At 46.6% G+C, this 25,328-nt stretch overlaps 1 protein-coding gene and 1 pseudogene across 1 annotated transcript; one reads left to right on the top strand and one right to left on the bottom strand.

Moving 5' to 3' along the window:
- Positions 1-18,427: 18,427 nt before the first annotated feature.
- LOC149334676 (uncharacterized) lies at positions 18,428-19,336 on the bottom strand. Its single transcript, XM_089556302.1, has one exon. It carries the CDS (start codon positions 19,310-19,312, stop codon positions 18,428-18,430), a length of 885 nt encoding a protein of 294 aa, XP_089412428.1. The 5' UTR covers positions 19,313-19,336.
- Positions 19,337-21,199: 1,863 nt separating this feature from the next.
- LOC149334675 (uncharacterized) lies at positions 21,200-23,656 on the top strand (annotated as a pseudogene).
- Positions 23,657-25,328: the final 1,672 nt, after the last annotated feature.

The raw sequence follows: 25,328 nt of genomic DNA, 5'->3' as shown, positions 1-25,328 counted from the left end.
ATCCGCTCCTCGTGCCTGCCTCGCGCACACCCTACACACGCGCAACGCGGGGCTGGCACGCACGGCGCTCCGCTGTCCGACGCACTACTGCCGACACGCCGCGTTCCAAAAATCCCTTACCAGTGTGGTGTGCACATCACAGTGCGTAACCCAGCGTGCCGCGAGTTCCTCGTCCGCTAGCGCCCGAGGACTTCAAAAAGAGGCCGGATGGGCACGAGGAAAAGCCGACGCCGCGTACTCCCGGGACCACGAGCCGCCGCCCCGCATCCGCGAAACCGGAAGCTTCTGAGGAAGGACGTCGCCTGCCACCGCGCTCCGCAGTCAGCTTGTTCGTTCCCCTTTCTCAACTTTCTTTCGAATGTCGCTGACTCTCGCTTTCATTCTGATCTGTGTAGAAAAGCGTTTATTCTTGTGTATAGCTTAATTTAGTGTATTTAATGCGATTTGTTTTTCCGCAATCAACGGTAATTGTCTTGTAGAATGCCCATTCTGCTCCTGCAAAAGACTTCGTATTCTTCGTGTCGAACCTATAAACATTGTTTTGTTGTTGTTACCTCCTAACAGGCCTCTGTCTCATTCACTACGTTTGCTTACCGGCTACGCCGGGCATCGAACGACCACACTTTCATTGCCATGATTCGCGTGATCACCGAACCCGTGACATGATTATAGTTTCATCAAAAGATTCCTTGCAACAATTTTTGTTGTTCATGTGAGCGCTCTTTGAAGTTCTCGCAAAGAAGCAATGTTGGTTGGAGTTAAGAATTTTAAGATCAAACGTGAAACAGATTAAATTAAATGTTATTTTAATTTTTCTTTGCCTTGTTCTTTAATCAGATTTTGTTAATGAAGCCATGCAAGAATTTTCCACGCTTTCCTGGTTGACTAAATAAAAGAAAAAAAATGTGCCGCTTTCAGAATTGTTTTAGAAAAACATTGTGAACATTTAAGCCACAATAATTTTTTTCAGTTTTCACCTATTGCTCTAATTTATATCAGAATATATTAAAATTGGTAAACCAAGTATTTGTAAAAGAAAACTATTTCAAAGGCCTGCAAATATTGATTTTTGTTTAGATTAAAACTTAAATAAATGATCAAGGCCCTCCCGATAAGGAAAAAGTGAGATGGTTCATAATTAGAGGCCGGATTTTTAGGCACTAAAAAGCACGTTTTAGGCGCCATAAATAGGCGGCTAAAATTGTATTTTAGGCACCCAACGGAGAAAAATAGGCACTATAAACTTTATCAAAAGTGCGCGCAGTCCCGAACTTCAGCGCGCAATATCTGCCGTAAAATAAAACAAAAACATAGCAGGCATGATTTGAGACCTTAAGCAAGGTGCGAACATTAGAAACCGTTTTTTAAAATGCTGTCGCGCAACTTTTCGTACAATACACATGCTTCAGCAGAGCAAAAGGGACGGTTACCAACCGTTTTAAAACACTTTGGTATACCTCAAAACAAACAATTAGCTTGTCTACAAAGTAGAAGCCATGAACACCTTAACAGGAGGCCATGGATATAGAAATTGATAGAGACATTGTCAATTCAAAGCATCTGACAAATGAGTTCAGTCTTCGCTCACACAGGAATTGAACAGTGTTTTATAGTTTGTGGCTTCACGTGTCTGGAGCCACGCGACTATCATATGGTGCTTGCCATTAGAAGGGTCTGGAAACCATAAATACGAGATGCTAGAAAATGTTACACTCAGTGCTGCTTGATGCAGAATATGCCGAGAAGAATTATAATTCAGCACGCGCCTACGTACATCCACGAGCATCCATGGTAAAATAAACATCATCCATCTAGAAATCACTGTTAAAGCAATGGAAGCAGTAGCAGACAAGCACCATCTCCAGGTCGATGGACTCAAATGTATGCCTCTTATCAGTAAGAACAAGCTTGTATGCTGAAAAGTAACGCTCACCATCAACGGATGTTCCAGGAGCGTGCTTGTACTTAGGAACATTTGATGGCTTTACACTGTTCGGTATCATAGAATGTTCACCGGTAAGTACTCCTGAAATTTGCTTGAGAACCGAGAACTTGTGTGCAGAAAACAAAACACAGCGCTAAATTCTACACAAACCACACAGAAAGACGGACAGGACGGGCGCTGACTCCAACTAAGTTTATCCCGTCCTGTCCGTCTTTCTGTGTGGTTTGTGTAGAATTTAGCGCTGTTTTTTCTTTTCTGAACACAATGTCACACCAACTAGCCCAGCAAAAGGTACTGTTAAAAGAACTGAGAACCCCTCGTTCTTGTCCAAGACGGACTGTAACTTTACGCGGATTTTCTCGGCAACTTCTCCGTGAGGAAGAGCAGCGATTCGTTGCTGCACATTCTCAATTAGTCCAATGTTGGTAGTGAGCATTACACCTCCACATTCCATTTTTTTTATAGTGCTCGCAAGAAAAGTGAAGTTAGCGCACAAGTACGCGAGGTCTCCTTAGAGGTTGTCCTGAGAGAGGGCAGCTTGAGCCCTCCTGACTAGAGCACTTTCGTCACCTGAGAAATTTTATGGCGGTATTCAGGTCAGAAATTTGGTAGTTGTAGTATTCAACGGCTTCCAGCCACGTTCCCCAACGTGTGATGATAGGCTCTGGCGGGAGAGGCACTTCCGGCAACTGATCTTTAAACGCGCACACACGAGAAGGCGCTTTCAAAAACACACCCTTGACTGAAGCAATGAGTTTATTAACGTCCTTGAAGTGCTTTCTAAGTTCTTCAGAAAGAAAAAAATCTTCAGAAAAAAATCAGTTAAACTGTTTCCAGCAGGTTTATGGAACATTTTACAGTTCGTTTCAATTGGAACAAACTGGGAATTATTTAGTAGAACCTATAACTTACTCCGAAATGTGGTGCCATCTGGTCAACTACCACTTTAACAGCCAAAGTCATCAACAAGCTGTCACGATAAAATGGCGGAAGATAGGAAAAAGGTTGCTTCGATATTTTCGGCTGACGTGGTTGGTATTATGTCCGCAGCCGGCGTAGGTGCCGTGTTCACCACAGCCAATTGACGAGGTCATCTAATGTTGCCACGTCTGTGCTCTATTCAGAACCGAACTGGATCCGAAAGCAAACAGAATCTTAAAGCAAAACCACAGCATATTTCAGGCCCCTTTTCTGTAAAATAGGGCATTTATAGGCACCGAAGTCGGAAATAGGCATTTATAGGCACTAACACCCAAAATAGGCATTTATAGGCACTATAAAAAGAGTATTAAACATACTGTCAACACGGGAAGGGGATTGAGGGGCTCGTTATAAATATGACAGAAGCCAACAGCCACAGAAACCAAGGGGAACAGGGGAAGCTGCGTGAGAGGGTTCTCACGCAGCTTCCACCCTCTCCGTTCGATGACGTTCTACGTCACACCTGCGGTAACTCAGGACGTTCTACGTCCGCCGCTTATGAACGTTGGTGGCGCTGATGAACACTCTCAAGGTTAGGTTACTTGTAAACATAAATACCCCCGAAAGCAGCAGATTTGACAGCCGTCGCCGTAGCTCAGAGGTAGAGCACCGGACGCGTAATTCGGAGGTCGTGGGTTCGGATCCCACCGGCGGCATGTGGTTGTTTTTTCGGCAATTTCCTCGCTGGCGTCCCAGAACCCTCCTCGCAGCGCCACCCCTCCTCCTCCTCGTTTTCTCCCTTCTCCTCTTTTTTTCTTTCACGGCTGTTGCGCTCTTCGGTCTATTGCTCCGGCGAGTCTGCCTCCACGCACAGCCGCCGTGAATCTGCGCGTCTTCTGGACCGCGGCCTGGTCAGCGCGCCTCTCAATGTGCTGACGCGTGAACACGCAGGTGGTGGTGGAAACGTTTATTGCCAATGATGTAAATCGTAGGGGCGCCTGGTTTGCCGCAAAAGTTTGCATGATCACGAGAATTGGTCTGGGTATCGAGCATGCAGCAGTATTGGGTATTGAGCAGTCCGGGTTTGTAGTTGTCGCCAATGTGCAGCCTGCGCTATGGTGAGGGACGGAGCGGGGGGTGCGTATTCCCTTCGTTTGTCTCGGTAATACGAGAGAATATCACGGAAGGAGATCAGGTAGTGCGCGGGGCGAGGAACGTGCCGGCCACACAAATGGCTCGAAGGGCAACGCGAAAATCGCGAGCCGGCCGCCCTAGAAGGTCGCCAGGAGCAGAACAACTGTGAAAGAAAATACGAGCAGAATCGCTTTATTAAGGCGAAAGCCGTTAATGCCTAATACTGTCGTGAGCAGGGAATGCTAGCAAGTGTGTTCGAGTTCCGGCGAAGAAAAAAAAAACTTTATTGAGACTGTGAATCAAACCAGGGCGTTTGGCACTTCAAGGGTAGTCTAGATCATAAAACACGAAAAATATTAGAGAAAAGGCACATCTAGTGAGCGCACAGGTTTCGTGAGTGAAATAAAACAAATAAAAAAATGCAAATCTCAAAAGAAACAAAATAATAAAGAAATTAAACTACAAAACATGAAAAATATTAAAGAACACAGTCCGCGTGGTGCACGGCGGCGGTGCGCGGAGGCAGACTCGCCGGAGGAATAGACCGAAGAGCGCAACAGCTGTGAAAAAAAAGAGGGGAGCGGAGGAGGAGGGGCGGCGGTGCGAGGAGGGTTCTGGGACGCCAGCGAGGAAATTGCCGTTTTTTCTTCTGCTTTTCTAATCAATTAGCTTTAAGCGATAACATATTCAGTAATATTCTAAATTGATCAACAGCACAAAATAAATAAATAAGCTAATAAAAAAAAATCCGCTGTGCCCCTTGGTTTCTGTGGCTGTTGGCTTCTGTCATACTGTCAACACCTAATCAGTGCTCATATGTAAAAATGGTGCGCCTACGGAGGGCTGAAAAAAATAGGCATTTGCCTAAAATCCGGTCTCTATTCATATTACACACCAGCTTGGGTGCTTGCAATAAGAAATTTCAATTCAACTAAATTTAGTTTGACGTGGCAAGAAAACTTTTGAATCCCGCAGCCAGCTTCCTCGGTAGATACTGCCGGGCAGTCTTCACTCCAGAACACGTACTTTCGTGCTAACTATCGTGCATGATCTGACGTGCTCACGTGCTATCTTAATTCGTGCTTTGCACAAGATGTGATAGTACCCTTAGCGAAAACTAGTACTTTTATATTATACGATGGAATATTTATATTATATTTTCAACATATTATGTATTCATGAATGCACTAAAAAATGCAGGAAATAGGTCCATGGAATTTCATGCTCGGTATTCGAAATATATTCTTAAAATTTCCCCAAAATACCGTACATAAAGCATACTTCGAGCACATTTTATACACATGAAAAATTATGTATGCGGTTTTAGCATCTTGTCAACGTATTAAAAGGGGTCGTTCTTAAGTATTGTCGGTGGACAATGAAGAAGACAGTGCTGGGCTCGTGCACGGAGCGCGAAGAGGACGAAGGGTGGTGTGTGCGCCGTTGGCCGGCAGTGGTTCGACTGAGCTGCTGTCTGCATCCCTCTGTGACTATTCCTTGTGTGCGTACATTTGCGTAACATCTCTTGGTGGAGGTCGCGGGTTGTTGGAGCTGCCATGCGGCCGACGCGACGAGCCGACCCATCGAGATGGCTACCGACGCGCCTGCCACGCCAACTGTCGTCCTAGCCCACCCTCGCGACCCGGGCACATTCTGCGGTACCGATGGCGTGGACGTCGAGGACTGGCTCTCGCTGTACGAGCGTGTGAGTACACACAACAGGTGGGACCCGAAGGTGAAGTTGGCCAGCGTCATTTTCTACTTGACGGGCACCGCAAGGGTCTGGTTCGAGACCCACTTGGAAGAACTCACCAGTTGGGAACTGTGCAAGCAGAAGCTTACCGAACTGTTCGGTAAGCCATTCGGACGTCAGCTGGCCGCGAAGAAGGAGCTTGCATGCCGCGCACAATCGTCCAGAGTCCTATGTGTGCTACATTCAGGACATTTTAGCCCTCTGCATGAAAGTCGATTCCGCCATGCCAGAGAGTGACAAAATCGGTCACGTTCTCAAAGGAATTGCAGACGACGCCTTCAACTTGATGGTGCACAAGGACTGTTAAACGGTTGCCGCAATCCTAAAAGAATGCCGCCGGTTTGAACAAGCGAAGAGCCGCCGTATTTACCCCCAGTTCACGCGGTTGCCGAACACGGCGACAACGTCGTCCTGCGTAGACTCACCCCAACCGTGCTCCCTGCCAACATCCGACAGCCTGACACGACTTGTACGCCGAGAACTAGAGGCAGTGTCCCCCACAGTTTCCCAGTTATCGGTACCGGACATTGCCCCTGCAGTATACCTTATACAGGCTGTTGTCCGAGAAGAATTCGCCAATTTCGGGATCCGACCTGTATGCTCCATTAGTTGCCCAGATGCTCGCCGTGTGTCTCCGTTGCTCGGTGCCCGACACTCGTACCACACTCGCCGCAGCCGCAACCCGGATGAGTGGAGAACACCTGACGACAGGCCCATCTGTTTTAACTGCTTCCGAGTTGGTCACATCTCCCGACACTGCCGAAGCCGTCCGTCATCGACCTACCTCCGCTATCCTGATTGCCTTTACGCGCCGCTCGTCGTTGCCCCCTGAACCACAGTTCGCAAGCTCTGACGCTCAAGCCCCTCCCACGAACCGCTCGTCGTCGCCTTACCGTCGTCGATCTCCGTCGCCCCGATCTCGCCGCCCGTCATCTCCTGGCCCGTATGCTCAATCCCGTTCAGAAAACTGATGGCTGCAGCGTCTGGAGGTGATGCTGCTCCGACGACCGAACTTGAAAATCCTCCTTTGACTCTCCATGCCCGACGGAACATACTTAGTGTCGACGTGGACGGGATCCCTGTTACCGCTCTCATCGACACGGGAGCGCACGTCTCCGTTATGAATGCCAGTCTACGCCGTCGCCTACAGAAAGTGCTCACTTCTACCCATTCCGCTGTTGTTCGTGTCGCCGATGGCGGTAGTTCCGCTGTCGTTGGAATGTGCACAGCCCGTGTGTCAATCGCCGGCCGCCATACTTCGGTTCTCTTTGTTGTGTGCGCGCGAAACCAAGCACGCGTGTTATCGCGTACTGTCTGCGCATGCTCACTGCCCGGCTATCTCTTATCGGGTAGCCCGTGCTGGCTTTAAAAGACCGCTCGCACCGGCCCACCGCGCTCAGTATGTAACCTGTTGGCTTCCTGCCAAGTCGCAGGAATAAACGTTCCTTCGATGCTACGTCTACGCTGCCCAGTTCTTGGATGCCAGACATGACACTCTTCACTGTCCTCGAACGACTGACGAGCATTCTTTCTGTTTTCCGTAAAGCCGGGCTGCAGCTCAACTCGTCGAAATGCCAATTCGGTCGTCGCCAACTGACCATCTTTGGACATCTGGTCGATGCTTCCGGTGTCCGCCCGGACTGCGCTTAAGTTCAAGCTATCTTCCCCAATCGTCCACGGATGTGAGCAGCTTTGTAAGCCTGTGCTCCTATTTCCGACGTTTCATCGGCATCGCTCGTCCCCTCACTGACTAAAGAAAGACGGCCCTTTTACATGGGGCCCTGCCCAAAGACAGGCCTTTTCTTCCTTAATCTAATTGCTCACTTCACCACCTATATTGGCCCATTTCGACCCGTCGGCGCCAACTGAAGTTCACAGAGACGTCAGCGGATATGGTATTGGCGCTGTGCTCGCCCAACGTCACCAAGGTCAAGACCATGTCATTGCATATGCCAGCCGCCTTCTTTCCACCGCCGAGCACAATTACTCCATAACGGAGCGCGAGTGCTGTCGCTAAATTTCGACCCTACCTGTTTGGCCGTCTTTTATCGGTTGTGAAGGCCAACGGTTGCTGGCTTTCTTCGCTCAAGGACCCCACAGGCCGGCTTGGTCGTTGGGCATTGCGCCTGCGAGAGTACTCTTACACCGTTGTCTACAAGTCCGGGCGCCTACATCAAGACGCTGAGTGCCTGTCTCGACACCCTGTGGAGCCGCCAGGTGCTGGAGACAATGACCTCGGCCCGTGCTTATTCGCTATCTCTGATGCGCTTAATATCGCGGCCGAGCAACGGCAAGATTCCTCCTTGCGTCACCTTATTTACCGCCTCACCTGTGCCAACCCCAATCCTTCGCCGCAACCTTCGCCCTGACGGCCCTCCGCTCCTGCTCGTCGTTCGTCAGCGTCTCCGCTCGTCTGTCCTCGCGGAACTACACGACCTGCCCGCCGCAGGCCACCTCGGTGTCTCTCGCACGTACGATCGGGTCCGCCGCCGCTTCTTTTGGCCCGGCCTTTACCGTAGTGTTCGGCGTTACGTTGCCAGCTGCGACCTCTGTCAACTCAGGAAGCGGCCTTCCACTTTGCCTGCTGGCCTTTTGCAGCCTATTGACGTACCTCTGGAACCCTTCCACCGTGTAGGACTAGACCTCCTCGGACCTTTCCCTACGTCCAGTTCCGGCAACCGTTGGATGGCTGTCGCGACTGAATACTCCATTCGGTACGCTATCAGGCGTGCATTACCAGCCAGTTTCGCTACCCATATCGCCGATTTCCTGTTGCAAAAAGTCATCCTTCGTCATGGTGCCCCACGTCACTTGCTGACGGACCGCAGCTGCTACTTTTTGTCCCGGGTAGCTGACGACATACTCCTGTCCTGTTCCACGCAGCATAAAATCACTAAAGCGTACCGTCCTCAAACAAACGGGCTTACCGAGCGCCTGAATCGGACCCTGACTCAGATGCTATCTACGAGGTCTGTTAGAAAAGTATCCGACCTTTTGCCGAAGAAAAAAAACTGGCATACCTGGAGCGTTGGAAACCTAATCACCTTCAAAGTAGTCTCCTTGGGACTCCACACACTTCTCCCAGCGGTGCTGCTATTGTTGGAAGTATTCCGAAAAGGCCTCTTTCGGAATGGAGTTTAGCTCAGATATCGTTGCAGCCATAATGTCCTCTCTTGTCTGAAATCGCGCTCTTTTCAATGGCCTCTTGATTTTGGGAAACAGCCAGAAGTCACAGGAGGCCATATCAGGTGAGTAAGGAGTCTGTTCAACTACAGCAGTCTGGTTTTTCGCGAAAAAAGTGCGAATTTAGTGCGAGGAATGTGCAGGAGCATTGTCGTGATGGATGCTCCAATTTCCTGTTGATCTCAACTCCGGTTTTTTGCGCCGCACAGCACCACGCAGGCGACGGAGGACATCCCTGTAGTACTCTTTGGTCATTGTTTGACCCTGTGGAGTGCGTACGCGTGGTGTGCCACACAGAGGGAGTCAAAGAAAGGAGTCAGCATCACTTTCAAATTGCTGCGCACTTGGCGGGTCTTCTTTGGTCTTGGTGAAGTGGAATGCTTCCATTGTGACGACTGGGATTTGGTTTCCGGGTCGTACCTGTACACCCAAGACTCGTCACCAGAGATTATGGTGTTGATGAAGTCGGGTCCAGCATATCCTGTGAGACTTCAACACGAAGCTGCTTTTGCTCCACCGTGAGCAGCTTCGGCACGAATTTGGCCGCGTCTCTCTCCATGGCCAAATCTTCGGTGATAATGGAATGTGCAGAAAAATTGGTGATGTCCACCTTTTCCTCAATTCCTCGGATAGTCACACGACGGTCCCGCATCACCACAACGTTCACTTCGGCAATGACCCGGTCATTTCGGCATGTTGATGGCCGACCGGAGCGTGGCTCTCTGCACCGATGTGCGGCCGTCTATAAACCAATTGTACCACTGCTTAATCTGTGTGCTGCTCAGAGCATTGACACCGAAAGCCGTCTGAATATTCCGAATGGTTTCCACTTGGCTGTCGCCTAGTTCCTGGCAAAATTTCATGCAGTACCGCTGCTCGTGTCACTGCGCCATTTTCCTTGCAATAAAAAACCGACGAGAGCACTGCGCACTGCCTCACCCAAACGCTGTGTGCAGTGACTGACGCTATCGGTAGGGGTTAAAAAATTTGTGCATGCGCACGAAGGTTCAAGGTAGGCTGGTGCAAGCGTGCTTGTTTCAAATCCATCAGGTGTTCGCAAAAAAAAAATAGTCGGATACTTTTCTAACAGACCTCGTATGTACGTCGCTCCTGACCATCCTGATTGGGACATTGGCTTGCCCTATGTAACATTGGCTTACAATTCATCGCGGCATGACACCACGGGCTACTCGCCTTTTTATGTTCTTTGTGGCCCTGCGTTGCCATTGGATACACTCCTGCCGCCTTCTTCGGCCTCGACCACGGAGTACGCACGTGACGCCATCGCCCTAGCAACCATGGCCCGCGAAATCGCCTGCGACCGTCTCACCGCCTGCCAGGCCTACCAGAAGTCAGTTTACGACCGCCCACATCGCCCAATCCACTACGCGCCAGGATCACTCGTCCTCGTTTGGTCTCCCTCTCGACGTGTCGGTCTTTCTGAGAAACTACTTCGTCAGTATAAGGGCCCTTATCCCGTGCTTCGTCAGGTGACCGACGTGACTTATGAGGTTGCCCCCTTCGATCCTTCGTCGTCATCCACCCGCCCTGCCACTGCTGTTCACGTGGTTCGCCTCAAGCCGTACCGTGCACCTGCTCCGTCTTCCACTTAGCATCGGGCGATCTTTCAGCACCGGGAGTTGTGTCAGTGGACAACGAAGAAGACAGTGCTGTGCTCGTGCACAGAGCGCGAAGAGGACGAAGTGTGGTCTGTGCGCCGTTGGCCGGCAGTGTTTCGACTGAGCTGCTGTCAGCAACCCTCTTTGACTATTCCTGTGTGCGTACATTTACGTAACAATATGAAAATAATTCGTCCGAAATATACTTCAATTCTAACAAACGGACAGTCCTTTTAAACCTATTTCTTCTAGCTGCCGTAGAACAGTGTTCAAAATCGCGTTTCGGAAATGGCATCTGTGTGCTGGCAATGTACTTGAAGTATACTTTCGTAAATATAAAATTACTTCTTCCGAAGTATACTTCAATTCTAAAAAATGGGCAGCCAGCGTAAACATATTCGCATCCCACTTCAAGCTACTGTGGAACAATCTAATGCTCGAAATCGAGTTTCGGGAAATAGGATTTGCATGTTGGCAATGTAGTTAGCGTTAAGAGGGAAAGTAGAGGAATTCAGGATGTCGCTGCAGAACAGATTTTCCGCTTTAACTGAAGAAGGCGCCCGTAGTGTTGAAACAATCAACAATAATCTCACGGATATCGTTACGGAATGCGTCGCAGAAGTGGGTAGTAGGATTCTTCGACAGGATATCGGTAGAGGAATCCAGGATGTCGCTGCAGAACAGATTTTCTGCTTTAACTGAAGAAGGCGACCGTAGTGTTGAAACAATGAGCGGTAATCTCATCGCTATCGTTACGGAGTGCGTCAAAAAAGTAGGTGGTAGGATGGTTCGACAGGATATCGGAAAGCTATCTCAGAAGACTAAATATCTGATTAAGAAACGCCAAAGCATGAGGACGTCTAACTCCGCAGACAGAATAGAATTAGCAGAGCTATCGATGTTAATAAGCGCGAGGTAGCCACCATAGGGAAGGTTAACATAGAGAAAATAGAGCATGCTTAAAGATCGCATGTTAAACGCAGTTAAAACTAGGCATAGGTAAAAACAAGATGTATGCGCTAAAATGCAAAGAGGGCAATGTCATTAGCAATATTGATAAGACAGTTAAAATGTCATTAGCAATATTGATAACACAGTTAAAATAGCCGCATAGTTCTACACAAATCTATTCACTAGCAAATGTAATCAGAAAGTTACTGAGATTGTGCTGAGAGCGTGAGATTGACTGGTGATTCGCCTTAAGTAGTAAGATGGCTAACCAATTTTTAATAATTAACTTTTTAACTTGTAGAGTTAGGTGCCTAGTTGCAATTATGGGTTTGTATCCGGTCGTTAGTAATAGCGATATCAGTTTCTAAAAATAAGAAAACGCGATTACCGTTGGCGCTGGGGCTCGAAAAAATTTGGCTTTCTCGTCTAATTACGTGCACTATAAGGGTTGCTTTGTCTGCATGCTTTCGAAAGCCCATGTATATTCGCACTATGCAGCCTGAAATTCTAAAAAATGGATACGGCTTTTGCTAACGACCGGCTACAAATCTCTAATTGCAACTAGGCGCCTAACTCTAATCGTTAAAAAGTTATTTATTAAAAATTAGTTAACCAGCTCACTAAAGACAGTACACCGCTTTTCTGGCGTCCGCCAGTACTGTTAACACTGGTTCGCAAAAGCCATATTTTTACCCCAAGAATCCCATTTATAAAAATTTTCGCAAGTTTTTGCTCAAAAGACCCGGTATAAAGCAAGCCAAGGATGGTACTTGTCGGAGCATTTCTTGCTTGCAGTGTTGCTTTGTCTGCATGCTTTCGAAAGCCCATGTATTTTCTCTCAGCGTTTGCTGTGTGGAGACACCTTTCGCGTTCAATTTCCGTCACGTGACCTTGAAATATCATAGACCTCTTGATTGTTGGTAACTAGGCGTCTTCTCAGGGATGGGCTCCTTATGCTTATAGCTTATAACCGGGTAAGGCGTTAGTTCTGCTGCTGGCAACATTACCAGGTCTTATCTAGTGATTTTTTTTCAGGAGGACACAGGGGCGCAATAAAAGACACGGACAGAGAAGTAGACAGGGAAAAGCGCTCGTTCCTGTCTACTTCTCTGTCCGTGTCTTTTATTGCGCCCCTGTGTCCTCCTGAAAAGTTATGAACCAACACGCCCAAATACAAGTACTTCTTATCTAGTGAAGCCGGCTGGTGGACCCTTCTTAAGCCGAAGTGAATAATTTTTAATGTATTGAATGTGTATTTTAGTCTATGTTTCATGTAATTTAATGTATTTAGTATATTTTTAGCATATACATGGTCTGTTCTGAAAGTAGTAGGACTGGTTTTTTCCTGGGCGAACGGGCGGACGAGAGGTGGTCTGCGCGTGCAGGTTCGTTGCAGGGGGATATTGGGAATGCTGGGGAAAATCGGCAGTCGGCTCTCGGCCGTTGAAGAGAGGAGGTCGCTTGTACTGTGAACCCCTGTCGAAACGTCTCGTCACGCAGAATCGTCGAGCGTTTACTGCATCAGCGATACGCGATCAAATTTTGAGTAAATCTTGGTAAAACGGGCAAAGAGATTCACAACATGATTAAGGAGGCCAACGGTGACGCTTCCATGGGTAGATCAGGTGTTTTTGATAGGCACAAGCTTTTCCGAGAAGGTAAGGAAAGAGTGGAGGAAGACGACCGCTTCAGACGCCCTTCGACCAGCAAGACCAACGAAAATGTGTAGCGAGGGAAACATTTACTTAACAGTGATCTATCAGAATGATTGCTGATGACTTGAGCATTCCGCAAACCCAAGTTTTTGGGATCGTGACAGAAAACTTATCCATGAGGAAAGCGTGCACGAAGTTGGTGCCGGGAGTGTTGTCAGAGGAGGAAAAGGCCAACCGGTAGGATCTTCTTCGTCATCTGAATGAGGACCCCGATTTTTTGTCCCGCACAAGGCGGCAACGCTGTCTCAGCCCCCCTACAGCCTCGACTTGGCCCTGCCAGATTTTTTTCTATTCCCGAGAATAAAATCGACGCTCGAGGGGAAACATCACGGATCGGTAGAGGTGGTTCAACAGGCCGTGACGAGGGAGCTAAACAGCATTCCGGTCCAGGCGTTCCTGGAGGCGTACGAAAACTGTAAAACTCATTAGCAGCAGTGAGTAGGTGCGGAAGGGTGCTACCTTGAAAAATTGTAATCGTTTGTACTATTCTCTTCAACAAATTTTGTTTAAAAAATGAGTCCTACTACTTTCAGAACAGACCATGTATTTAATGCATTATAAATATACTAAACGGGCAAAAATGTATTTCGGACGTATTTTTAAGAACGTTTATATACATTCCTAGTATACTTAGAAAGCAGTTTAAGCATAGACAAAAATACGAAATAAATTTGAAATAAATACAATATGTTCGAAATGCATTTTTAGCACATCGTTTGAGCTCAGTTCAAGAAGCCGTGCAAGCACAATGGTGCTAGAATTCTTTGCAGCTAGCTGGCGCTGCAAACAACAAAGTAGAGTGAATGTTTGTCTAAGGAGACATCGCACATTGATCTATCATAAAGCGTAAACCTGCGTTGGTTCCCATTGGACGCGCTGCAAGCTATACTGAGAGCAGTAGTACAAGCCGCCACCTATTTTGGTGACACCAGTGTGCACAGTGGCTCTCTGCCAAGCGATAATGTGATCTGCAATCTTATGCGTTGCATTTCATACTGAGAACAAGAGTACGTGTCCTGCAGTGAAGCCACAGCTCGGCAGCATCTACCGAGAAGGCTGGGTGCAGGCTTCAAAAATATTTTCGGCCGTCAAACTGAATTCACTCGAATTAAAATTTCTATATTGCAAGCACCGAAGGTAGTGTGTATTATGAACTAGCTCACGTATTCTTATCTGCAGGGCGTTGGAGCTTATTTTATGTTGAGTCTCAGAAAAAATTCGCAGTTTGCGATCCTTGGAAATAATTTTTTACAACTACTTAAGCTACCAATTTTTATTACATTTTTTCAAAAGCTACTGCAGCGGATGAAAGCCGGGAAAAAAAATATTGAGGCTTAAGTGTTAACAACGTTTATGTGAAAAATTTCTTAAAACGCCACATTGCTTGCTTCTTTATTGAGCCAAGAAAGCGCGAAAAATGTTTCCATGGCTTCAGTAATTTATTTAAAGTCAAAGCTCTATTTATTTTCGAAAGTAGAACGCAGTACTTAAATAATAATTACTTAATAAAAACAATATTTCTACCCGGCTAGTGAAACGGTCCACTAGAAAATAAAACAAAATACACGAGGCAACCATAATGAGGAAAATAATAATAAAAAGTAAAGAAAACAAATAAACAAAGAGGAATGAAAAAGGCACAGAAAAAAATTAGCACTTGAAAAAGCAATTCATTGCAAAGCAATTAAAGCAAGAGGAAAAAACATGGGGTGACAAGGAAGAGAATAGAAACGTTCACAATGGGCTTTTCCTGAATGATAATAAAGAAAAAGTCGCAGGAGAGCTCAAAATTATTTGCAAGCTTTGCAAAATAGGCATTCTGTTTCCAGACTATGCGCCGCAAAATTGTACAAAGCGTTCCACATATCCACTGGGACAGGCAGGCAAATTGAAATTTCTTTTTAATGCATGTCTTGTGTTACGGTATGGCAATCAGAAAAAACTTAGCGGTAGATGTGTATCACTAAAATTAATATTATTGACCAATAAACAAAGTTTGTAATGCAGCATGGATTCAAATGGCAATACGTGGTGCTCCTTACATAGACAACTGTGCCTATTATTTGAAGACGCTGGTCTAATGCGCGCAATGCTCTCCTGTTGTCTCTGTATAAGAACCGAATAGGTTTTTTATGTTCCGCCCTCCAATTCCAAGCAGTAGCTAATGTGACAGTGAATCAAGTAAAAACAGAAAGTACGGAGTTCTTTAAACGGAAAGTACTGTTTTGCCTTAATAAGTGCGTAGCAGCTGAAAGCCATCTTGTTACTCAACTCTTCGGTGTGTTCTTGCAATTTTTTTTTATCAATACTGCAATCCCCTCTGGGGATTTTAGCAGGGTGGGATACACTAAATACATAATGAAAACAATAACACAGACAAAGCATATAATACAAATTAGATCCATGGAGCGTATAAACAGTTAAAGACAACACGTTTCTAAACAATACCTAAAACAAATGCCGACAGTGATGATTTTGAAATTTGATCATTGGTTAGTAGATTCCTTTCAGTTACTGTTCGGGGAAAGAAAGAATACTTAAAACAGTTATTATGGGTGCTAAAGGCGGTTATTGTGCGACTGTGTCTCTGCCTTGTAGAATACCCAGATGAAAAACTAATTATTCCCGTGAGGTCGGTTTTATAATGACCGTTAATAAGTTGAAAAAGGAATTTTAGTCGTGATACACGGTTTCTTTGCGTTAATGGTGGCAGGTTTGCTTTCATTAGTACTTCGGTTACTGATGTACGTCCAAAGCTATTATATATGAAGCGAACTGCTTTTCTTTGCACCATTTCCATCTTGGTGATGTTAGTCTTGGTGAAAGGGTCCCAAATTACACATGCATAATCTAGTATCGGCAGAATTACACTTTTGTATGCGAGCAGACGGACAGAAGGGGTGGAAAGTCTCAAAGCCCTCCTCAAGAAGAATAATTTGCGGTTAGCATTAGCTACTACATATTCAAGGTGCTTAATCCAAGTGAGATCATTAGTGATCCAGAGTCCTAGATACTTGTAGTGTGTTACTTCGGAGAGAAATATGTCGTTAGTAGCATATGGATATTTAAGCTTGTGCTTCTTGCGTGTAATGGTCATAAAAACAGTTTTTTGAAAATTAATTGACATTTACCAAGCTTTGCACCAGGCAACAACTTGTCCTAAGGCATTGTTCAGCAGTTCCTGGTCAGCAGCGTTCTCTATTTCCGAGTACAACACACAGTCGTCAGCATAAAGCTTAACCTTAACGGGAATACCATGCAGTACATCATTAATAAACAAAAGAAACAAAAGAGGCCCAAGCACCGAGCCCTGCGGGACGCCAGAGCCAACTGAAAGTCGTTCTGAATGGTGGTCATTAAAAACAACAAATTGTTCTCTGTTCTCAAGATAAGCCGCAAGCCAGTTAATTAGTTGAGAATTTTTCAGTATTGCGCTTAATTTGTGAAGTAACTTTTTATGACACACCTTGTCGAAAGCCTTTGAAAAATCCATAAAAACAGCGTCTATTTGTTTTCCATTGTTAATTGCTTTAGCAAAGTAATGCACTGTTAGAACCAATTGGGTATTTGTAGAGTAGCCTTTTCGGAAACCATGTTGATGCTTCGTAAGTATGTTATATTTCTCCAAGAATTCTGAAATATGATTATGAATTATGTGTTCCAAGAGTTTACATACCGTAGATGTTAAAGAAATTGGGCGGTAATTTTGAATGCACTGCTTTTTTCCTGCCTTATGTAGTGGCTTCACTCTGGCAGTCCTCCAGTCGCTCGGCACTTGTCCCTCGCACAATGATCTCGTGAACAGAACGTGCAGGTATTTTGAGGTCCATTCTGCATACAGCTTTAAAAATGTGTTTGGAATGTTGTCCGGACCGCAAGACTTTTTAATGTCCAAATTTAAAAGCATGTTTAGTATTCCTGTTTCACTTATTTTAACATCGGGTATAGGTGACGTAGGTAATTCGAAAGACGGCATTACGCCATTATCTTTAGTAAAGACGGACTTAAAATGTTTATTAAATGCATTTCCTATTTCCTTGCCATCGCACACATCTTTACCATCAACATGAAATACATCACATTCCTTGGAAGTCGGAGAAATAGAACGCCAAAACTTTTCTGGAGCTGCAGTTATGAAACTGGGCAGTGATTCACCATAGTAGCGTTGTTTATCGGCATATACTTGATTTTTAAGGCGGGAGGAAATTTCGTCAATCTTTTTTTTGACCGCTTGTGCAGCATGGATTTTAAATTTTTTCTTAAGACGCTTCAATTGCCTTTGGAGTCGTAACGTCTCACGGGAGATCCAGGGGTTCCTGCCGTTTTTCTTTTTAGTTATCAGCGGGACAAAACGGTCAATGCACTCTTTTATTAATTTTTTAAACCTGCACCAAAGCGAATGCACATCATCCGTGCTATCTGAAAAGGCATCGAAGTTAAGCGAAAGTATGTCAATGATTGATACATCATCGGCTCGAGAAAAGTTTGGGTAAGATGGATATTTAGGCTTGCTATCCAAGACGGCATCAGCAATGGTGAGTAGGACAGCTTCATGGTCCGAAATTCCAGGTACTATTTCGTAATTTGTATCTGCGCCTATTGATCCGCTGACAAAAAATAGGTCAAGGACTGACTGAGAACTGCCCTGAATTCTTGTGCTTTGTTCCACAATTTGCAATAAATCAAAGGAAAAAGCAATGTCCAACATTGCTTCACCTAAAGCGTCATGTTTTTCAAGTGAGAACGTCGACCAGTCTATATTAGGTAAATTAAAATCACCTGACAATATAATACGATCACCAAGTTTGACATTCGTGTATAAATATTGTTTGAGATCGTCTAGAACGGAAACGGTAGAACTAGGGGGCCTATACATTGCTGCAATAACATATCTAACATTTCCATAGTATGCTTTACAGAAAATACACTCTACATTGGGTATATCCGACATTGGGAAAATTCGCAAGGTTGACTTAAAGAGTATGCTAACGCCTCCACCTCTACCATCACGGTCTTTTCTGTACGAACTGTAGCCAATGGGTACAAACTCACTGTCAAATACTGTGTCGTTAAGCCAAGTCTCAGTCAAAACCGCAATTTCTGGATCGTGCAAAATCAGAAGAGCCTCCAACTCAGCAGTCTTGTTTAGAACACTCCTGCAATTAACATTTAATATTTTCAGGGTCCGAGGTTTATTGGTGAGAAGTCAGTTTGATTTCTTTTTAAGCCTGAAGCGAGAACCTTTCGCTTCGTCCCAACCAAATAGGACGTTATCAACGCTTAGTTTATCGAATAATAACTTTGCTTTGGCTCCTTCGTCTCTCTCTTCTTTACAGCTTTTCCATAATTGTTTACGTATTTCTCGAACTCGTTTTGAATAATCCTCAGCTATTGATATGCCGGAGTCTTTGAGCTTATGACATGATTGTAATATGGACATTTTTTCACGGAAATCGAGGAGTTTTAAAATGACAGGTCGCACCTTGCTTGCTTCCTTTTTACCCATTATATGGCATCTTTCGACGCCACTTACCGTTAAACCCAGCTTTTCCTGAAAAACGCCGTTTGTTACTTTCTCTTCCAGTTCATGGTTAGACTCAATGCTGTCCTCCTCTATACCGTAAATGATAAGGTTATTTCTTCTACCTCTGTTTTCTAAGTCATCCATCTGGTTTCTAACTAAAGTAAGCTCGCCCTGAAGTTCTGATATGGTAGATTCCATATCTTTCACCTTCGTGGCTAAGACATTTAGGCCGGATAACTGTCTCTCAATACCGTCAATACGCTCAGTTAAAGAGGAAAGCTTGTCTTCTATCTTGTTCTGTGATGCCTGTAGGCCCTCCATTGTTGAAGTAATCTTACCCTGGCCTGCTAGTAACTCCGATAGCATCTCTTTTTCAGTTGGACCAGGATTTGCTTCAATATCGCCACAAGACAACAGATCTTTCGATAATGTAATAACACAAGACAGAAAGCACTCAACGCTCAGTGGGCAGGGAAGCAGCACTAAAAAACGATCGTCGCTTCGATAACAATGTTCATATTTGAGATTACCAACCTGAAGTGCAAAGCAAAAGGGATTGCTTAGCATGTTGCCGTGTCTGCTGCTGACAAGCCCACTGGCGAAGAAAAGCTCCGGTGGTAGATTTATAGTCGATGGATGAGCCACGTGACATGACGTCCCCGATGTCGTCAAAGGTGTGGAAGCTGATAGCCAAGGTTGGTCTGGTTCAGTGATGACTCCGTCGGAAAGCAGTACTGCTGATACGGCATCGAATCCTTGAACATGGTCCGCACGTGTCGCTTGATACCACTTACGCGGCGCTAGCAGGGCTCCGAGAAAGACCTGAAGTGCAAAGCAAAAGGGATTGCTTAGCATGTTGCCGTGTCTGCTGCTGACAAGCCCACTCTGCAGGTGTGGGTAAAAGATGACGCCAATACAAGGCACTCCCTGAATCCTACCGTTGTTTAATGATATGTGAATGGTATCATTGTCAATGTGTCTTCTCCTAGAGTGGAATACTACGTAATTAGTTTTATCTGAATTTATGTGCCCAAAACTGCGCGGAAATATTAGACAGTTCAGACGTTATGGTGTTGTTTAGGAGGAACAGCGATTCAGCTGAGAACAAAACAGCAGTGTCATCCGAATCATCAGGACCTTTGAAAATCGAACGGCTTGCGGGAGGTCATTAACGAACATAGAAAACAAAACCGCACCCAATACAAATCTTTCCGGAACCCTGCAAGTTGTGGGTAGGAATGCAGACTGTGCGATATTCAGCTCTACTTTCTGTTTTCTTTCGGACAGGCAGCTAGCGAAAAATTGCAGAAATCATTGTTAAGGCCGCATGCTTCTAATGTGGTCAACTAAGAGTGATAGTAAGGCATGTTGACGGGCTAGTTGGTTTTGCATCTTGAAACTTGGAAAAACTACCTAGGCGCGAAAAATTTCACAAGGACAAAAAAGAGACTAGGAGACAACGGACGGGCGCCAACTTCCAACTGCTTGTTGAAAAACACATACATTTATAGCCTCAGACAACACCCACATTTACACACCACGTGCCTTATTGCAGCCGTGAATTACCGCCTCGCGCAGACATTATTGCTCAGAAAATCGTACTCCGCCGCATACAACTTAACTGACATGTCACTCAAGCACAAGGCTGCGTTTTTCTTTATGTGAAAGGCTTCCAAAAAAAGCCTCGCCTGCTCAGTACCACAAATCACAGTAACAGACGCATTGAAACGCCTTTTTTAATGTCGAGGAACACTAGTATTGAAAGCTGTTCTCTGTGGAGAGCAGTGTTGATTTGATACGAATGAGCTGCAACGGCAGTGACCGCAGCAGTGGCCTAGTGGTCCACCTCGCATGCGGGAGCTGCAGGGTTCCATCCCCTGTGCCGCTGGGTACCCACCGGTGATACGATGGGCACAAGCTTCCCTTGGCAGCCTGGTGCTCGTCTTAATCAGGGTGAAATGGGTGTGTGACCCCACCTCGAGAAAACGAAAGTAGCTTGTGCTAGGGCGCCCTTTGGCCGCAGATGCCCTTGCGCCATGAAAAAATCACTACCATTCATCATCATCACAACGGCAGTAGTTTGTAATTTTTCTGACACAAAGCCCAGCTGCTCTGCAGAAATTACGTTATTATAAAGCAGAATCTTATTAAATTGTGGCGCTATTAGTTTTTCGAAAAGCGAATTCATTTTACTATATCATAAGATTAGCGCAAAACCAGGACGACGGACAAAAGGGGAGAGAACACACTCACAACACAGGCGCTAACTTCCGACTGACCATGAACTGACTGGCTTTTTTGGTCAGTCGGAAGTTAGCGTTTGTGTTGTGGGCGGAACTGAATTACTCATGCGAAATTCGCGGGTTGGTTCGCGAACCGCATGGCCGAAGTTGTGCGTAAGCATAATGTCGAATACAATATCCACTTTTTTTTGTACCCAGAACACGGCTGCAGATGTTCCCAGTCAAGGCCAGGTAAGTTAAAATTGCCGAATTGCTATATTTTATTTTTGTAATTTGACATGTGAACTTGTAACTTAGTTAGATAATCTTGTGTTACATAAGGAGGCCTGTAAACCGCATGCAAAATAAAGCAATGTCCCCAGCAAAACAATTTCATGCAAAGGCACTTAAGATCAGGTACATCTTCTAGCTAAACAGCCTGTATATTGTTTTTAATGAGGACTGCAACTCCTCCACCTCTCGAGGGCCGATCCTTGTGAAATACCTTCTACGAGGGTGGAAAGATGAGGTCATCGGTAATCTGGCTGTGCAGATTACCGATGTCACCTCTATTACCTTTATGTTGCGGAAATCGGTATTTAGAAGCAGAAATTTTTTTGTGGCTTAGAATTGCGTGATCTATGGAGTTGACTGCGTCACTGAAGGCTTGATGGGTCGTGTCTGTTTCTTACGATGGTTTTTTCGCAAAGGCATCTTGCCGTTCTTTTCATAGTCCCAAACGTAGGCTTGACTGTTGATAAAAATTTTGTCGAACACTACTGAAACTTTGTCGCCTTTATCGCGGTTAGGCTTGGTATTGTTCCAGAGATTTTTTCTTATGTCTCTTATTATATAGGAAATTTCTTCGCCGATTTCCTCACTTGGTTTTTTAGTTTACGTCCTTGATTTAGAATTTTCGTGTATTGACGAGAGTCCAGAAGCTTGAATATAACTGGCCTAGTTTTGTTCTCTGCAGGTTTTCCCATACGATGAATGCGCTGTATGGTAACTGGTGCGAGATCAAGTTTGTCTTGAATGATCTTTTGGTTAACATCACGCTCCAAGGACTCAGAAGTCTCGTCGTCTTCTTCTTTGAAGCCGTAAACAATTAAATTTGACCTACGGCTGCGGTTTTCCAAGTCATCAATTCTATTTTCCAGACTTTGAATTACACGATTCATAGTTTCGAGCTGGTCTTGGCAGAGAGCGATTTTGGCTTCCTGTCTCGATACAGCATCCAGTTTAGTTTCTATGTCAGTCATTCGTTTTTCTTTTGTCTCTTTGATATCTGCAGCTATATCTTCTAGTTGTTTTGAAAGTTTAACATTATTGGGACCCCGATTTGTCTCAACGTCACCATCAAGCATTAACAATTCTTTAAGTACAGAGCAACTCGATAGAAGAACCAACACATCCGTGGGCACGGCAGCAGAAATAGAAAGGGATCACTAGAACGAATGCAATTTCCGTAGCGTTTTCTCACCTGCGGAATGAAGAGGAACGGGTTACGTGACCGCATCCCTCAAAAATGCCACCGTGCCCAGTGGAAGCGCCGGTCCCGAGTGGGTCATTTATAGGCTGGTGACGTGCTGGCGGTGCTCCTGGGTCATGCACGCTGTCATTGGTGCATGTAGCCGTTGATTGTTTTATCATGGAATTCCAGAGCATCGGATGAAGAACAGGATCCACGTGAAAGGCGGTGATGTTCTGGATGACGAAGTCCTATTCATGCACGGGCGGCCCGGCGAAGATGCTGGCGATGGCCAACAGCACGCCGATCCACAACTGCGGAATGAAGAGGAACGGATTAGGTGACCGCATCCCTGAAATGCCACCGTGCCCAGTCAATTCAATTCACCCTGAAGTCAAGTGAGGATTCACTTCCTCTCATTCGCCACGCGAAACTCAACGGCGAGGTGTGCCGGGGTGTCATCACCGTTAACGAACGGGAGACCACGGTTACCCTCCGCGACAAAATCATATGGCGCGACGGAGACATCTCGTCCGCAAACTCAGAAAATCCTCTACTGCGCTGGTCACCTTCCAGGGCCGGAAGGTGCCACGCTTTGTCCTGTTCAACTCAACGGTCACATCGATGCGGGAGTACAAGCGCACAATCCCTGCTTGGTACCGATGTGCAACCATCGGACACGCGGTGGCCAACTGTCCTCGCCCCGTAGTACAGGAACGCTGCGGCCATTGCGGCCAAAACGTAGGGACGGCTGCTGACGGCGGCATGGCGCCCCACCAGTGCAAGTCTGCTTGTATGGTATGCGGGAAAGCCCACCTCGCAGACTCACGGGCCTGCGAACGCAAATTTCGCCTGCTCCACAAAGTTCCAGGACTCCCCGCCAGCCGGAGCTCCAAGAGGCCCCCAGCAACACGTCCTCCCCAGTCGCCGGACACCATGCCAGGACGTGCTTGCGGCGGCAAGGCTGGCGGCGTGGCGACCAATGGCACACAGCCGCTCGGCGTCGCCAAGCGTGCGCCAGCCAATTATAAGACGCCATCTTCACCCCCTAAGTCACCGAAGACGTCGCCGAAGAGGTCGCAGGACCAGGACACTCCGGCTTTCCACGCCGAGGACTTCCCGGAGCTCGGCGGCAGCGGCCAAACATCGGCTGCAGTTTCCAATGACTCATCGAGCAAAGTAGTAGCTGGGCTAGGGTCGCCTTCGCCACCTGTCTAAACCTTTCTTCCCTCTCCCCCAAAATCATAGAGATGCGCCGCAAAACGGTGGTGCTTCGCGCGCAGGTAAGTCAGCTAGCTGCTGAAAACAAAATTCTACGCTCTGTACCCGCAGACCCGCTTTCCCCGCCGTCGTCGCCGGCGGGACCCGTGGTGCGCTCTGAGGGACCCGGGCCTATGTACGAGGGCCCTCAGAAAAACACGATGGACAGCCGCATCACGACTGTAGAAAACAGCCTAGCCGAAATTGGTTAGCGGGGCCAGCTTTCCAACTTTGGTAAGATTGTGGAACAAATCACTCAGAACGTGACCAATGCGGTCACCACTAGCATTAAAACATGGATTAACGAGTATGACCCACGCCTCGGCCGTAAACCTAGTCCGCTAAAGGACGCTAACCGTCCATCAAAATTTCCGCGAAATGCTGACCTGAGCGTAATCGCCGAAGATTGAGCGTAGTTCAAAAGGGTGGAAATTTGGGCTGGTTGGTGCATGATCTGAGGCTAAAAAACAGATTGAGCGTAGCCCCTCCTAGTTCAGGGCCTGGGAGCCGTAGCTGCAGAGCCAGGCCCAACTCATCCCAAAATTTTACATGGCAGTGGGAACTAGACCACCCAGCCTGTCCACAAAACATTAGGCTTTCTCTCTCATGGAATCGAACTGCCGCGGTTTCAAAGGCCCTAAAATAAGAGCTAACTAGATATTATATCACGGCTCTTTGAGCCCCCGTAAGCTTTATTCGGACTCCAGGAACCTGGGGCTGCGGCGAGGCTGTCGGGTTACAACACTTTCTAACGGCACCCGTCCACCTGCCTTGTTGTCCACAAAGGCTTTACCGCGCAGGAGGTCAATCTCGAATTTAATCTATCCTATTCGTACATGATGGTAACAGTCCTCCCCCTGCGTCACACGGACCCACCCGTAGCTGTCGTAAATATATACTGCCCCCCTAAAGTTAAGAACATTACGTTCTCGGACATCTTTAGCGAGGCGCTAAAGATAGCAGGTCCCGACCTCCTTCTGATCGTGGGCGATTTCAACGCCCCCAGTGAGTTGTGGGGCTATTGCAACGAGAAGTCGCGTGACAGAAAGCTTGCGGAACTCATCTCCACCTGGGCATTACTCTTTATACTGACCCCGTCCATCCAACACGTGTGGGTAACTCCGCAACTCGAGACACTTGTCCCAGCCTTACCCCCGCTGACAACGTAAGACACGCAGACTGGTTCAACACCGAGCATACTCTTGGTAGTGACCACTCTATCATCAACACTATTATAGCGCCCGGCGACGCTATAAAGCGCCGGCGCTGAGATCGGGGTTACAGCGCGCGCCAGAAGAAAATAAAGATGGACAGCGCGTGCTCGGAGCGCACGCCCGGCACGGGCAGTTCGGAACTAGAAGCCTGCCACGCTGGTCGTCTCTCTCTGGTGCTCCGCTGCGACCCCGCAAATCCTCAACACTATCATCTATACTCGCCCCATAGTGCAGGCCCGCCTATCAGAAGGGACCCGTCAACCCGTGCCCCCGGTAGAGTCTGCTCCAAAACAACTACTACTCCTGGGCACACACCATTCTCCAAACGCTACAAAACATCAGAAGCAAATACAACTCACAGATTCTACTTACACTCTAGTATTAGCACACCGCGATGAAAGTTCCCTGTTTATAAA

This window comes from Amblyomma mixtum, chromosome 8, assembly GCF_055824585.1.
Source record: "Amblyomma mixtum isolate Tamu chromosome 8, ASM5582458v1, whole genome shotgun sequence".
Taxonomy (NCBI): Eukaryota; Metazoa; Arthropoda; class Arachnida; order Ixodida; family Ixodidae; genus Amblyomma; species Amblyomma mixtum.
The sequence above is the reverse complement of the archived record's forward strand: the minus strand, read 5'-3'. Positions and strand labels throughout refer to the sequence as shown.